The 17,537-nt window shown below is 36.6% G+C and overlaps 1 protein-coding gene across 1 annotated transcript in view; it reads right to left on the bottom strand.

Annotated features, from left to right (window-relative positions):
- The window catches only part of LOC118745768 (twitchin), a 286,196-nt gene that overhangs the window by 239,969 nt on the left and 28,690 nt on the right, over positions 1–17,537 (bottom strand). The window contains 3 exon segments of the mRNA XM_036479424.1: positions 2,417–2,558; positions 3,290–3,452; positions 3,571–3,601. Coding sequence (XP_036335317.1) covers positions 2,417–2,558; positions 3,290–3,452; positions 3,571–3,601 — 336 coding nt within the window.

Below are 17,537 nucleotides of genomic sequence, written 5' to 3'. Positions count from 1 at the left end.
CGTTTTGCAATAGTAATCAAAATTTTGTTATAAAAACTGAACAAATGGAAATTTAGTTTTTAAGTCTTAATCAAGCCTCCAATAAGGCGGGCATAGCCCTAGCCTCAACGTATTTCGTTTTATTTAGTGTCCCTCCAACAGAGAGGACACCAACTTACATGTTTATCCGTGCTGTGGTGTTGATGGATATTCAACATTTGAAAGCAAATTTATATGCCTGGGTGTAGCTGAGTGCGCAAAGATGCTTGCCACAAGTTGTTGATATCCGGAGATAGTCGGGTTCGGATTCCACTGCAGCAATATGCAAATAACATTTTCTTTTTTAGTTTTTGTTTTGATTATTCACTTCACGGATGCTTTTTCAGTACGAACGCGGTCATTTTAATATGCGCGTAATTGAATTGAATATTTACCAATATACAGTATTTTCGATGACGTTTACAAGTAGTGCAGTGGGTAAACCAGAAAAATTTTGTCTTGAGGCGTATTGTAATGCGCTACTCCATCGATACAAAAAGTAACCGCTTACCAAAAACAGAAAAGTTTTTGCTCGGATGTAACGGGTTTTGGAAAAAGGCGAATAATCATGTCATTTTGATTCTATAAATCCCTAATTATGATTAAGTTTTATGTTTAATTTTTTACTGAATAGAAACACACAAAAATGTTGACCGGTTTTACTAGGGAAGTACTCCTCTGTGCCACAGTCGCCAAACGGCAGAGAATGGTGAACTTTCGAGTGTATTTCTGCCTGGAAAAAGCTTCTCATAGAACCATATCATGGTGAAATGAACTGAAGGTGGCGCATTCCCGAAACCGCTACTTTGGTTTTGCCGACTATGACATTTATGGCAATACGTAAACAAACTTTTTGTTTAGAAACAACTGCAAACGTATTGCAAACGTATTGTGTACTTTCAAGTGAAAAATCGAAGTAATGTCGTGTCGTGTGTTGAATTGCAGCAGCTGTAGGGGTAAAGCCCCCAAATTAAGTTTTTTTTTTGTTTCCCCGCGACGACGCCTTGGCCAGAAAGTGGGTAGAGTTCTGCCGGCAGGAGAAGCCATACAATTTAGACACCAGCGTAATATTAAAAACGACATGTTAAGTTGAAAACGTTGAAATACCACAAATTACAAATTAAAATCGGAGGTAAGCAAGCATCGACCACTTTCTGCAGGAAAACATGCGCTGCGACAAGATATTATCACTTTTTCGGCACCTGCAATACAAACACAAAAATTCTAAATAGTTAATTAATAAGACCTATTCTTTTAAACACATTTCAAGAGTGGTTGTATATTTTTTGTTAACGTAGAGCTTAATTTGCAATATTCAAAGATGGCTTGAGAAATTGGTGAATCGAGAAGAAAACACGTTTTCTCACTGCAAATTCACAACTGTCAACTCATTGTTCTTCGCCATATTCTTTGTTTACCCGTTGCCACAAATGTCATTCTGCGGGAATGCGCAATCTTGTATTCTATCGTTCTTGGAACCATATGCCGTTCGAAGGCAGTGTAAAATTGTAGGTCCCTCCATTTGTGTTTATACTTTCAGGACTCACGCCCCAAATTGGAGGAGAAACTCGGCCAAACACGTAGCAAAAGTGTAAGCTCTAAAATATATATTTTGTCATAATAAAATCAAATATACAGCTATTGTTATTCACGCTCTAAACGAATGTATAGTGAGTTAAAATGTAAGTGTGTAGATGTAAAGTAAATGAGGCAGTAAACAAATACATATATGTATGTATATATGAGGCCATGAGGACTAGAGAAGTCTTACTACAATTCTAAAAAAAGTAGCTTGTAAGGTATGCAACACCACAGTAATAGGTAGCAATAAGTTGGTCTCATCATGTTAATTGTTTTTGTAGATAGGCTAATTTGGTTCTTATGGCCTCATAAATAAATAAATGCGCAAGTAAATCTGTTTTTCTTTCATGTCTTTCTTAGCAAATTTTCTATTCTATCATTTCCATGTAGGTGAAAGTTTTAGTCGATGTTGCATATTTTTTAGAAGAGTAATACATATTTATCTTGGTAAAATAAGAGTTGAGTGTTAAAAATCACTGTGCTTGGTATGATACCTATAGATTTACAGCCAAGCCTAATACAAACAAACGCCCGGCTTGACGGTAAAGCACGCCGCTTAATTTTGGAGGAGCTCATACAAATTGTGCATGAAAAATGTTTGACAGGTAATTTTGTTTGTGCGCGTTAGTATTAGATTGGACTGTTGAGGCGCGTATCAAAGATGTTTTAAAACTAGAAAAGTTATAAAAGTAAAATATTAATACTACGTACATACTTAAATAATAGGAATACGTATCCGACGTTCTTATAAAATGTTTATAATATGTCAATTATAATAAGTAATACATACATATGTGTGTATGTTTCAATGACTTACTGTCAAAATTAAGGCTTATAGTGGCGTTGCTTTCGCCCAGCTCATTTTTGGCATTTACTTTATATTTTCCTGCGTCTTCAACAGTAACATTCTTTATTTCTAAGGATGCAAAATAAGAGTGGCCATCTTTTTGAACAGACATCTAAAACATATGAAATAGAAAATTGCAGAAAGAAATTAAGTAAAATAATTACAGATTGTTTATATCTTTTGATTGCAAAAGTTTAAAGTACTTATTTAAAATTTTAAACGATAACGAAAATCTAAAACTTTTTCTCCCTCTATTCTTTTACCTTAAAACCAGGGCAACCAAAAATTTGCTTTTTCAATGGTATAGTTTGACATGTAGCATTTATTTTCAGAAATTATTCTAAATGAGCCATATTTGTTAGTGAATATCGTTTTCATTGCTATCATCCCAGCTTTTTGGGTTAAGAAACATTATTCTACCGGAATAGCTGACCTCTTCATTGTGTACTGCCACAATAATTTTTGAACATTACCTGGTGGGGTTGAACTGATGCATTTTTTTTATATTTCATATGCACATACGTAAAATGAATTTATCAATAACTATTTTCATTGCTGGTTTAAATTAACAATATTTTTTTATTAAGAATGTCACAGTTTTTTCTAAATTATACTTTTATTAGTGCAAAATTATTTTTTAGTGCAATTATTGGCGCTATAAACGCTTTTATTAAAGCGAATTTTTGGTTGCCCTACTTATATCGAACTAAAACATAGTAATGTGAAAAGTCGAATTGAAGACATTGTTTTTTTTGGTTTTTTTTTTAACTAAATTGATTTCAATGGTAAAATTTGATATTTTGACTACACACTGTCTATTATGAAAGGCTAATTGTTACTCACTTTATGTCTTGGTGTTTCTTTAACCGGGTTGCCATTGTGGTACCAGGTAATGGTTGGTAAAGGATCCGCATTGACCCTGCACTCGAAGAGAAGACGTTTACCGTCATCCTCCTGTCGGATAGCGGGCTTTTTCGCAAAAGTCGGCGCGAAACCGTCGATTTGTCTATGATATGAACGAAAAAGTTGTTTGGTTAAACAATTATTTCTTCCTACTTTTTTGAAACATTTTCAAAATAGCATCCAAGCAATTTCAAATTTGTCGCTAAAAGCACAAAACTTACCGTGCAGATTCGCTGACTTCAAATATGCCCTCTGATGGTTAAATTCGTGCAAAAACAGCAAAAGAATAGAAAATTGAGAAGCGAGAAGCGAGATGATTGCGCAAAAGAAATTAACGTAAGCGAAACGGATTTTTAATGCAAAATATTTCACCAACCACCAACTTCCTTGTATTCATTTTATATTTTTAAATGCTAATATACCTAGAGTTTAGATTCCAGCTCTCAAGAAAAATTACAAGAAGTATTTTTCATTCTTTCTGTCGCTTGAAAAAATACTTTGCCTTTGCTGTAAAGTTTCTTGAAGATAAACGCGAATTGTTTTTGAGAGCTGCAAACTGATTTAAGAAATTTTGGAAGAAGAAAACTTCTCTTTAATTTCTTGTGCGTTTTTATGTTTTTTTTGTATTTCTTAAAAGGTAGATACTATGCTTATAAAGTTATGCTTGTATAACGTTGACACCGTTTCAAACCGAAATAACGATCATATGCCACCGTATGAGTTCTATTTTATTTTTAACAGAAACAAAATTTGCTTATTATCTTCTTTCCCGCTTTCTACATCTACTTAAATTTATCTACATATATCTATGCGCATGAGAAATTTACAGGGTTATTATTCGGTAAGGGGGTTGTTCGTTATAATATACAAATCTTCCATGTTTGGTTCAACACTGCTTAACGGACAGAACTCATACGTACACTCCGATTCACTTGAATATCTATCAACGTTTTTTCCTCAAGATAGGAGCTTATATCATAGTTTAATTTCGTTTTAAAGAACGGTCAATTCCGAAGAAAATTGGGGAAATTAAAACACCTTGATTACTTTAGTCCACTTTTTATCAAACTTAACAGAACACAAAAGCTAGACGGAAATAACAAAAAGTCCCTTACTAGGTCAGCATCTAATTGTCGAAATAGTGGGCCAAAATTAAAGAAAAAACGTTGACGTTGATGATACCAGAAGGTGGACTATAAATTACTCTACGCACTTGTGCGCAGAAAATATCAAAAACTAGTGAACCCGGATGGCGTTAAATGCCCAGAATTTAATTTCAAAACCCTAGAAAATACTCCAAATGCTAGTCAGAGTTATAAAACATCTGAGTCCCATATCTTCTATATATATAAAATAATAGCCGTTTTCGTTGTTCGGAGTTACCTCAAAAACTACTGCATAGATTTCAGTCAGAGGTTATACCTTGTATATATGGTCCTATTATACGCTACCACAAAACTCGGTAGGTGGCGCTGGGGTAGAGTTATTTGTAAAAGTCGTATTTATGAACCGATTTATTTTAAATTCAAAATGTAAGCTACCAGCATGATGGCAAACACGTTTACCAAAAATAGACGCGCTAGGTGGCGTGGGAGTCGTGTTACTTACAAAAGTCGTATTTATGTACGGTTTTTTTTTCAAATTCCAAAGGTATAGTTTCAGCATAATGGAAAATACGTTTACCAAAAACGGAGCCGCTAGGTTGCGTGGGATGGCTAAATCAAGGATGCGTTTAAGTATGCATATAAAGACCGTAACACTATGTAAGCGTGATCTTGCATATATTACAGCAGTAAGACTCAAAAAAACCAATTCATAAATATTAAGACGAATTGTAAAAGTGGCGAATTGACAAGGAAAGATTCGACCACATCTGTCCAAGAAGGAACGCGATAGGTATATCAATGGCTTCATTTGAACGATATTCATGAGATCACATGACCCATTTAGCCAATGTACGCGAAAATTTTTCATCCTGTGGGGCAGCGAGGATTCTTGGCCCTCCTATAATTGGAAACGTTCATCTGTGCTCTTGATTTTCCGTATAAGAACTTTTATTGGCTTACATGGTACACCGGACCAATGCTGAAGTTGCAGGATCATAGAAGAATATTACGCACGCTTGGCAAAGATCTCACAGGTGGACATAAGACCATAGGTAAAACGCATTACATCGAAAGGGATTACTATTCTATATGGAATCACAGCGCTACTATTCTTGTCATATGTGTGAGGAGGATTCCGTTTTTTAGTTGTTTCAATTTAAACTAAAAATGTTTGCTTTACAGACCGCTTTTGCTTTTAAACGCTATTTTTGAATTGGCCAACGCAAAAGATATTATTAGGCGCCGCGAAGCAAGCGGACATTTGCTAGTTTCATCTAAATCCGTGCAGCCGTTTCTTAGTGAATCACCGGTACGGTAAAAAGTTCTAAATTTAAAAAAATTATACTTTATCATACATCTACAGGCTAAGGTCTTTAATTTGATTACACATTTTTAAAATTCGAAAGCTCGGTGCAAATCTAATGATCAAAAAGTATTTTCAGACTGAAATCGTTCTAAATCTCTTTCGTCTGAATTTTTTTTGTGATACATATTTCAATTAACTGATGAATTAAGTTGAACTTGATTTTTTTAAACATGTGTGTGTGCTAATTATAGTTTAGAAATTAAGCATTTCAAACCCATTTTGATTGATACTTATCATTTAATAATTAATTACTTGTTAAATAATTTTAATTTAAATTTTTAAACACGTTGCAACCCTCTTGAAATTCCTCAAAAATATTCTAAATATTCAAACCAAATATTTCTTAAACACTCTTTCGCCCATATCTTAATATTCCAATTAATAATTTTAATGTCACTTTTTAAATACCAGGGTTGCCACAAACATTTCAGATGTTCAAAATGAGGATTTATTAAGACTCTTTCATTTGAACACCCGTATTTGCATACTTCAAATAACTTGTGTATAATTTAATTAAATTCGAATTTTTGAACAGTTGGTAACCCTCTTCAAAAGTATCTACTTCGTCTTACATGGCGATACATATTTTAATTAACTGATGAATTGAGTTCAATTTGTTTTTTTTTTTTTTAACATGCGTCAACCCCGCTAAATATAGTCCGTAAATAAATCTTTCTCAAACAAATTTTGATTGATACCCATATATTATTAATTCATTTAACTTATAAAATAATTTGAATTTAATTTTTGAACTCATGGCAACCCTCTCCCAACACCTCAAAAATATTCTTAGCGTTCAAACTAAAGATTTCTTAACACTCCCTCGTTTGACATCCATATTTTGATATGTCGTACAACTTGGGTATAAGTAAACTAAATTCGACATTTCAAGCAGGTGGAAACCCTTTTCAACCCTCATATAGTTCAGCTAAGAAACAAAGCTTTTCAAATCCATTTCGATTGATACCCAGTTTGTAATAATTTATTTATTTTTTTAAATAATTTGAATATAACTTTTTAAAAGGTGGCAACTAATTGCACATCTATATTCCAAGGCCTTTAGTTTGACGCCTCATTTTGGAAAATCGAACGAACGGTGCGGATTTGATGGCATTGGTTATTAAATAATTTGAATTAAATTTTTCAACAGGTTGCAACTCTCTTCGAAAAACTAGAACCAGTTTGCACATCTACTGACCAAGCGCTTCAATTTTTGAAAGTCGTGAGAACGGTACAGATCTTTTATCCTGGACAAAACATCCCTTCGCGTTTATATACATATATGTATATGTATAGATATATATGTGTATATATATATAGATGTGTATAAATTTTACAGCACAACGTTAAGGAAAACGACTGGAATTTTGTACAACTCACGTACCTGGAAGGACGACTAGTAAATAGTGGTTTTCTCCAATGAAAAGTTTAATTTTGACGGATTTATTAATAGTTGTCACAATTTGTGCAAGGACGAACGTTGTTTCACCTCCGTGATCAAAAAGATGGTATGGCGGTGCGAACCGCGGTTTCTTAGTCTATAGCAGTTCAGGCAATAAAACAAGTATTAAGGGCATTTTTTTAACATTTGTAGCATATTCCCGCACCTTGTTCTTGAATATTGAGATGTAAAAAGAGGACACATCAGAAGCATTTCATGTCACCGCGGCCACCTCTGTGCGCGACCTCTATGAATTTGGATGAAAGTTGAAGAGATTGAAGGTCTAGGTGACGTGAATATACGTGCAGCATATTTTACCGATATGACGTAGGGTTGCCTATTTACACGGGACTTAAATTTTAAGAAAACGTCATACATACCTTTCTTTAAAGTGCTGTATTTTGGTGACCTTTTAACGCAGCTTAATGAAACAAAATGTATTTCTTCCGTGTTATTATGGGCTTTAATAGTGCATTTATTACATTAATGTGCAATGTATAAAAAAAAAAAAATTAAAGTAAACATTTTTCTTTTTGATTAATTTTTTTTATTATAGCATTTTTTTAAATTTTTATTTTTACATAAAAACATTGTCTATAATGTCAACTTTAAGTATCCAAATGGGCGTAATGGGCTACTTACAGGCTAACCTAATATTCACGCACGCCCCCAATTTATTGTCAAAAAGTCTCATGCACATGCAACTTGTATGAGATCAACCGAAATTGAACGGCGTGCGTATGAAGCTAACTCAATTTCCAATTTTTGTTCTGCGTGACATTTTGATTTGACGTTTCGCTCAATGAAATCAAATGCAAACGCATGCAAGTCAATTTCGGGTGACGCCAAAAAACAAATTCGACGGCATGCGTACCAGACTCTATATCGTCTAACGCTAGAGCAATATGATAAATAGACATGGAAATTTTATGAAATTGTATATTTTTGAAAGAGGAAAGGTGTGTGGCAACACCAAATCCAGCAAGACAAAAATGCAACTCTGTTTTATTCGTTTAGTGTTGCTCCTTTTTGCTTTCTTTCTTTTTCTGGCTTCTGGAATCATCGGAGACGATCGCGTGTTTCCTTGGTATCCTTACATTTATTTATGTGACTTTTATAACTTGTTTTTGATAAATAGAAAATATTGTACGATATTAAATTAGAATAAATAAAGCGTATTCGTAAGTGGAACCATATCCACATATTGGTGACCCCGAAAACTGAGCATTGCTACATAAGTCTTACTGGCGCCAGCATTATATCCATCTGCATCAGCTATTCATCGCTACCCAACGTTCGATTCTGTGCACAGCTTGGTCTGCCCTCTGTTCCTACCGCATCCGACACATTAGTTTATGTCCTGTCAATCGCACATTGAAGGTTCTCACTGCGTTGGGCCAAAGACGAGAGCGCCACGCTAGTTTCTTCCTTAAACTATTTGTGAAGACTGAAATTGCCTTCATCTACTCACAACTATTTCACATCTCTAGTCCATACACCTGATTGCGCACTATCACAGCGCAACATATTCACACGCGTTCCATCGTGCACAGCAATTACAAAGATTTGATTAAGCACTCCGCCATTATTCACCATTGCTGTACATCATTAGCCACCACGTTTTTCATCACATAGCCGAGTACATCAACAATCAATACTTCACCATGCCAACGGACGGTGAAGACCTTGACAATGCTATTGTCAATAATCCAGCCGCGCCACCGGCACCTGCTCCTGTCACGCCATTCGGTCATGGTACGGAAAGCACCGACGTAAACAGTTTCGCAGCACGAGTGGAAGTACCGCAGCTAAGCGGGTTCTCCCTGCAGAGAATCGAATCATGGTTCACTCGACTTGAAGCATTCTTCGGGATCAATAACTTTGGAAAGATGAACCAAGACCAACGCGACAACACAAAATTCAACATAGCAGTCATGTATATGGATGAACGTCTTCACGAGCAAGCATTTAATGTCGTACGGAACCCACCTGCTAAGTGTAAGTACGAAGCGTTACGCACGACAATTTTGAGCAAATTTTTCGTTTCGTCGATTGCCCGCCTGGAGCAGTTGACTTCCGGTATTCAACTGGGCGACAAAAAGCCAAGTCATATGTTAACTCAACTTCAGCGAACTGGAGTTACATCCGACAAGCAACTCATGAAAGATTTTAAGCTGCAAAAGTTACCTGTATCAGCACGGGCAGTCATCACCGGCATAGACAAGGGTAATCCAGAAATGACGCTGGAACAACTAGCGTCAATAGCTGACAAGATAATTGACGTAGTACGCGCGAACTCAGTGGATGCAGTCACTGCCCGCAACCCCCAAGACCAGACCGTGCATAACACGACAACGCCTTGTGGTAGCAATTCGTCGATCGAAAGCCGAATTGAACGCATTGAACGGGCTCTTTCACGCATCGATACGAGCACTAAGCTGGATAGCAATCGCAGATCTCGTTCTCACAGTCGTAACAAAGGCGCCATGCGCACATCGTCCAACTCCCAGCAAGTTATCTGTTGGTACCACAAGCGATTCGGCGACCAAGCGCAGAAATGTAATTCACCATGCAACTATAAATCAACAAAAAACTAATGCCGTCGGCCGCATCATCGCACCAACAAGGCTGCATTAATCCCAGTAGTACAACTCACAGACTTTTTATCTTCGATCGCAAATCAAACCAGAGATTTTTAATCGATACTGGTGCTGACATATCGGTCGTTAATGCACATACTACTACGCGTTCGCCCATAGCGCAATCAACACCTCAATTGTTCGCTGCCAACAATACCCAAATCAAGACATTTGGTACTATACGCCTAAATATTGACTTAGGACTCCGAAGGTCATTCGAATGGACGTTTATCGCGGCCGAAACCAAGCACAACATTATAGGAGCTGATTTTTTAAGCAAATTCAACATCCTGGTAGATATTCACAATTCGAATTTTATCGAAACAGAAGGCCAACCTGTATTTTCCAGACCACGAAGGTTAACACCAGACAAATACCAAGCAGTTAAGGAGGAGTTCCAATATCTCATGAAGCTTGGCGTTTGTCGACCGTTAAAGAGCTCTTACGCCTCGCCTCTCCACGTCGTGCGAAAAGCTGATAATTCTTGGCGACCCTGTGGCGATTACAGGGCACTCAATGCGCAGACACTACCCGACCGTTACCCGCTGCCACACATTCAGGATTTCACCTGCTACTTACACGGTAAATCGATTTTTTTCAAAAATCGACCTATACCGTGGGTACTTCCAAATCCCGGTTGCTGAAGAAGACGTGCCCAAAACAGAAGTCACTACACCCTTCTGGCTCTACGAATTTCTACGCATGCCCTTTGGTCTTCGAAATGCTGCCCAGACCTTTCAAAGGTATATGCACGAGGCTCTGCGCGGGTTTGACTTCGTTTTTTGTTACATCGACGATGTGTGTGTCGCATCAGCATCAGAAGAAGAGCATACTAAACATTTACGACTTGTTTTCGAAAGATTGCGACAACATCGTCTCACTATTGATTCAGCGAAGTGTGTTTTCGGTGCAACCCAAATTGAATTTTTGGATCATTTGGTCACACCTAAAGGTATTCGCCCAACTGCGGCAAAAGTTGAAGCAATTATCAAATTCCCTTTGCCAAAATTTGCATTTGAGTTAAAGCGGTTCTTGGCCATGTTAAACTTTTATCGCAGGTTTATACCACATGCTATCGAGCATCAGCAACACCTCTACGCACTTGTTGGTGGTAATAAAAAGAAAGATAAATCTCTCATCGTTTGGAGCGAAAGCTCTATGTATCATTTTCAACAGTGTAAAAACGACTTATCCAACGCTTCACTATTAGCTCACCCAGCTCCCTCAGCAAACATCATTCTCTGTACAGATGCAAGTGACAGTGCCATGGGAGCAGTGGTACATCAAATCATAGAAGGTGAGCCTCAGCCGCTTGCATTTTTCTCCAAGAAGTTTTCGAACTCACAATGCAAGTACAGCACATACGATCGGGAACTGCTCGCAATCTACAGTGCCATTAAACATTTTAGGTATCTGTTAGAAGGAAGAGAGTTTACTATAGCCACTGATCATAAGCCGCTCACTTTTGCATTCACTCTGAAGAAGGACAACGCACCTCCGCGACAAATACGTCATCTCGACTTTATCGGACAGTTTTCAACAAACATTGTACACATTTCAGGAGCGACGAACATCACTGCAGATGTGCTATCACGCATACACGCGCTTAATATATCATTTGATGACGTTATTGACCACAAAGAGATGGCTAAACAACACCTAAACTATGAAGAGCTTCAACAAATGCTAAATACGGGCAAAACCTCTTTACGTTTTAAATTAATCAAATTACCATCGACGGAAACTTCTATAATGTGTGATGTCTCTCGAAGCGCAGCACGCCCATATGTGCCACCGGAGCAACGAGAGAGAGTTTTAGCGAAATTTCATAAGTGCCAGGGCTCCCGGTAAGGGAGCAACATCACGACTCATTAAACAACATTTTGTTTGGAAATGCATGGAAGCAGACGTAAGTAAATTCGTGTCGCATTGCATAGCATACCAACGCGCAAAGGTGGGTAGGCACGTAGTTTCACCACTCGAAAAGTACTGCTTGCCATCACATCGATTCGGCCATATAAACATCGACCTTATCGGGCCTTTGCCTCTATCCAATGGTTACAAGTATTGCTTAACCATAATCGACCGCTTTTCTAGATGGCCAGAAGCAATCCCTCTGGAAGACGTCAGCGCTGATACGGTGGCCCTGGCACTGTTAAATGGTTGGATTAAGAATTTCGGTTTACCGCTGCGGATCACTACTGATCAAGGTCGACAGTTTGAGTCAACGCTTTTCCAAGAACTCTCTCGAGTACTTGGCATTCAACATTTACGGACGACAGCGTGCCACCCTCAGGCGAACGGCATAATTGAGAGGTTCCATCGAACACTTAAGGCCTCAATCATGTGCAGCAATTCTACCAACTGCTCATATCAGCTTCCATTGATCTTGTTGGGTCTACGATCTGTTTACAAGCCAGACATCAAAGCGACGCCTGCTGAACTCGTCTATGGCACATCCATCAGACTACCAGGTGACATGTGTGAGACACGTAAGAGCACATCACAATATGAGTTTGTTCAGAAATTGTTGAACCACATGCATGAGCTCCAGCCCTCGAGTACATCTCATCACGACAACCGTAGGCCGTTTATGTTACCAGGGTTGGCAACTGCTACACATGTTTTTGTGCGCAACGACACAGTGAAGCCTGCATTAACTCCAGCATACAACGGCCCTTACGAAGTTGAAAGTCGAGCTCCTAAAACCTACGTGCTCAAGATCAAAAACAAATCCGTCACGGTTTCTATACATCGCATTAAACCTGCTTTTGTTAGCCACTCTCCGGAAGAAGCGCAACATCCAGTGCAACTAGTGCCCGCATCAGGAACTAAACATCAGACGACTGATTCTGAAGAGAAACAACCTACTTCGACAAATTTAAAGACAAGGCTGGGACGAACAGTCAGACTTCCACGTCACGCTACGCTCTTTAGAAGTCTGGAGGGAGTTTTGTGGCAACCCCAAATCCAGCAAGACAAAAATGCAACTCTGTTTTATTCGTTTAGCGTTGCTCCTTTTTGCCTTCTTTCTTTTTCTGGCTGTTGGAATCATCGGAGGCGATCGCGTGTTTTATTGGTATCCTTACATTTATTTATGTGACTTTTATAACTTGTTTTTGATAAATAGAAAATATTGTACCAGATTAAATTAGAATAAATAAAGCGTATTCGTAAGTGGAACCATATCCACAGGTGTGTATGAGACAAAAACAATATGAACAAATCGTATTAACCTTACTAAAGGTGTGAAACCATGAAAATCCCTTCAAGGAAATGGCAGAATTGAACTTTGTTGCAAGTTCGCATGGGAAATCTGCTTACGACGTGATTGGAGGACATTTTAAGAGACTGGCAGCTAGAGCAAGTATTCAACTCCTGATGTTACAACAAATTCGTACACCCGAAGCCCTCCACCAATGGGATGCCTGTAAAAATAACTGCAACTAACTTTTCAGTGGACTTTATTTCGACTATGACTACGTGCCAATTACTTTAATTTAAGCTAGCTTTTAGTTTAAAAGTTTAAATAACATCAAGTTAGGGAACTTCATATCCTTATTTAACGAATCTTTAAATCAATAAATAATTTTTTTCTTTTCAGTTCTTATTGTAATAAAAGTATATTACTCCAGAACTAAATTTGCACAGGAACACAATAAATTATGAATTGATAAAGGTAAAAGATTACTTTTATTGTGAAAAAAATAGCCGATTAACCAATCAGCTGATAAATAACCTAATCGAAAAACCCATAATTGTGCTTGAAAGTCGTCACTTCAATAACACTGGTTTACAGCAAAAATGTTCTATGGATGCCACTATCCAATTTCTATGTAGAATTTCTCGGTGATTCCGAAAATCGAGTTAATTTTTTTCTATGGATAAGTTTTCGAGGTATTTTTAATTTACCATTATTCAGCTTAAAGCAAAAATTGGTTCCTTTTAATCACGTATATCTTACGAACCAATTTAACAATCTTAATAAAAAATACGGCAGATGACAGTTAATAAAATTCTCCATAAACCGCATATAAATCAATTTCCGATAGGACTTATCATGTATATCTTACGAACCAATTTAACAATCTTAAACGGAGATACGTCAAAGTTAATAAAATTCTCCATAAATGTATACATATATATCACTCTCCGATAGGACTGGTAGTTTCTGACAAATTAATTAATCATTCCAGTTTTTTTTTAATGAAAAAAATCACTCTTTAACAGAAGAAAAATTAAAAAAATAACAGGTTCCGTGCCAAATTTTTGCATTTGTGCTAAAGCTTGTTCTGTTCGTAAGATAAACGTGATTAAGTGGAACCACACTGAATAACGGTAAATTGCAAATATCTCGAAAACGTATCCATAGAAAAAAAAATTAACTCGATTTTCGGAATCACCGATCAAGTCTACCATACATAGAAATTGGATAGTGGAGAACAAAAACCAAACTAAAATTTGTGATCCAGTGTAATCACTTCACTTTTCCCCCCCAAGTCACTCCGAAACACTTCACTTTTAGTGTGTTTTCACTTCGCTCGAAAATTAGCAAATGGCAGCACTGCACTGGACCTAAACTTAATGAAAAATATTTGGAATTGGGTGTTTTGTTAAGTAAGTAGCGAGAAAGTGTTTGTTTTAACCAAAATTTGCAATCACGATGATTACGAATGCTTCGGTTACATTCACATTCTATACTGAATGGAACTCTACCATTCAATAACACATTACGTTTGTTTTTGTTTCAAAATAATTTAGGCCACTCAGGAATGAGGTTGTTTTTGATACAAACAAACAATCAAAATTTTGAAAATAATGTCGAGTCAATGCAGATCCTGCTGATTCAATCATTTTACAGCTCTGGTATGTAGTTCTACTTACCAAATTGTGTTTATTTTTTGATAAGGGGGTCCAGGATAATTGCGATTTTTATTAGATTGGCATGAAGCGAAATGCTGTGTGTACATACATATTTATTTACATGGTACTCCTTTTGTCGTGCAAACGTCTTTTACATAAAGTTTGTTCGAGTGATATATCACCCTCAGAGACATACATAATTACTGGTTATATCAATATTCTCAAAAGAGAAGGATTCGGGGCAAAGTCCCTACATTAGAAGATGTGAACTGTAATGTTAATAGATTGTAGGGCGATACTTTAACACCTAAAGTACATCTACAAAAGTGGTTTCTGAAGTACATATCACTCTTTCTGAAGTACATTTTACAGTGTCTGAAGTTCAATTAATTAATCTGAAGAACATTTTTCGGGTTCTGAAGTACAATTTACGAATGTGAAATCCAATTAACGAATTCTGAAGTACATTTTACTAATCTGAAGTACATTTTTGGTTTTGGAAGTTCAAATGACTAATCTGAAATCCAATTATCGGATTGTGAAGTACATTTTTCGATTTCTGAAGAACAATTGACTAATCTGAAGTCCAATTAACAGTTTCTGACGTACGTTTGACTAATCTAAGGTACATTTGATGATTTCTGAAATATAATTGACGCTTTCTGAAGTACTAGTAGAAAAGGTGTAGAGACAGTTCTATAGGGGTTTTTTCCATACATTGGAATTAAGGATGAAGTATCCAATATTAAAAATGTTATATGGCAGAATAGTTAAAATTAATGGTAAGCTTTTGTTGGTTCAATGTAGTCCTTTCCTTGTGTTAAAGCCACTGTACGTATTCAGGTGAATGCAAAAAATAAGCATAATTTTCATGTAGTTTGATAAAAAGTTGAATAAAGCCCAAAATAATAAAGGTGTTTTTTCATTTTGACCATTTTTCTTTGAAAATTATCATTTTTCGAAATGAGATTAAAACAAAGCTTCTCCTATGCCCATATGTCAAATCCGGTTGGTGGAATTTGATTTTCAAATCTGTTAGCAATACAATCGGGAATTGTTCTCCATCCTATTGATGATAAAGTAATTGTAAAGCAAATAAAGCAAACAAAAAGTTGATATTCATATTCATTATTGTAAAAGGGCGTAATTAGAATCCTAATAAATACAAGTAATAAAGTCTATGTTCGGGCGGAGCCGAACATTAAATACCCAGCGCACGTATTAAATATATGTTTTTCACCTTAGTGAAAGCTACCGCTATATGGTAAGCTGGGGCGTATCAATTTTGAGTAAATTAGAGTCCTTAGACTTCGAAATTTTGAAGTTTCAAGCAGTTCTGAAATTTACCGTTATATGAAACGCGGCCTCAATTTTAGTCCGATTTCAATAATTTTCCATGTTTTGCTTTTATGTGGCAAGCACAATAACCATACCGAGTTTGGTACAAATTGGTAGAACGGTTACCGAAATACATATATGTGATCATAAGTGGGCGGTGCCACGCCCATTTTCCAAAATTTTATCACAAACGTATGTCCTGGTTAAGAATTGTTGCAAGCATCAATTTTTAATAAATTAGCTTTAATATTTACTGATTTATCGAAGATTTTGTATTTCTCTAAATTACCGTTATATGGGATGTGGGCGTGGTTATTGTCCGATTTTAAAAATTTTCGGCCATTTGGTATGTTGTGGGAAGGCCAACAACAATTGTGCCAAGTTTGGAAGAAATTGGTGTAGCGGTTACCAAGATATACACATGTCACCATAAGTGGGCGTGGCTACGCCCATTTTCCGAAAATTTATAATATTCTTATTTTTCGTCTAAAACTTATCGTAAATATCAATTTTGAGTGAATAATCTCCAGTAGTTACTAAAATATCGCAGTTTTCGTATTTCTGAAAATTACCGTTATATGGGAAGTGGGCGTGGTTACAGTCCGATTTCTCCCATTTTCAATACTAACCTACCTTGGATAAATATAAACCTACCTACCGAATTTCGTTGAGATATCTCAATTTTTGCTCGAGTTATTGTGTACACGGACGGACAGACAGACATGGCTTAATCAATTTCTCTTTTCATTCTGATCATTTATGTATACATTTGTCGATATCTATCTCGATTCGTTTTGGCTGTTACAAACAACCGTTATGTGAACAAAATTAATACACCCTTGTGCACAAGTGCGCTCGGCTATAAAAACTACATTCAGAATTTGTCTTTTATGAAATGCCGAAGAAATTCAGCTGCGAGCATGCAGCCTGTTACTGCCCGTCTCCGCAGGATAAAGTTTATATCTTGATACATATGTTAGAATACAAATAGCCAATGGAGACCGCTCATTGCTCTTCAAGAGCAATATATATCAGAGCTTATATCTTGCCATCTATCGCCGGCAATTTGGTAGTTTGACAGCTACATTTTCATTTGTACGAAAACTTCGTGGCTGTAACATCATTACTATTTTAATAGAAAAGCAAAAATTGAGCTGTTTCCTGTTAAAATATCTGTAATTATGTATTTAGATGTAAAATAGCCTATTTTCTAAATTTTTTAAGCGATTAAATCCGGCAAAAATACGTTTTCGAAGCTATCTTACAAATGCTTATATCAAGATATAAAAAGCCCACACAAATATTGCCACTGATATAACCATGGGCGTAGCCAGGTAGGGGCAGGGGGTGCTCGAGCCCCCCACCCCCCTAACTTTCAAATTTTCCTTATCTATATTTAAATAGTACCCTGAAATCCCAGCTTAATAGGATCGAC

The sequence above is a fragment of the Rhagoletis pomonella genome, unplaced genomic scaffold, assembly GCF_013731165.1.
Source record: "Rhagoletis pomonella isolate Grant_MI unplaced genomic scaffold, Rhpom_1.0 Rhpom_scaffold_00009, whole genome shotgun sequence".
Classification (NCBI taxonomy): Eukaryota; Metazoa; Arthropoda; class Insecta; order Diptera; family Tephritidae; genus Rhagoletis; species Rhagoletis pomonella.
This window is presented reverse-complemented; position numbering and strand designations above follow the sequence as displayed.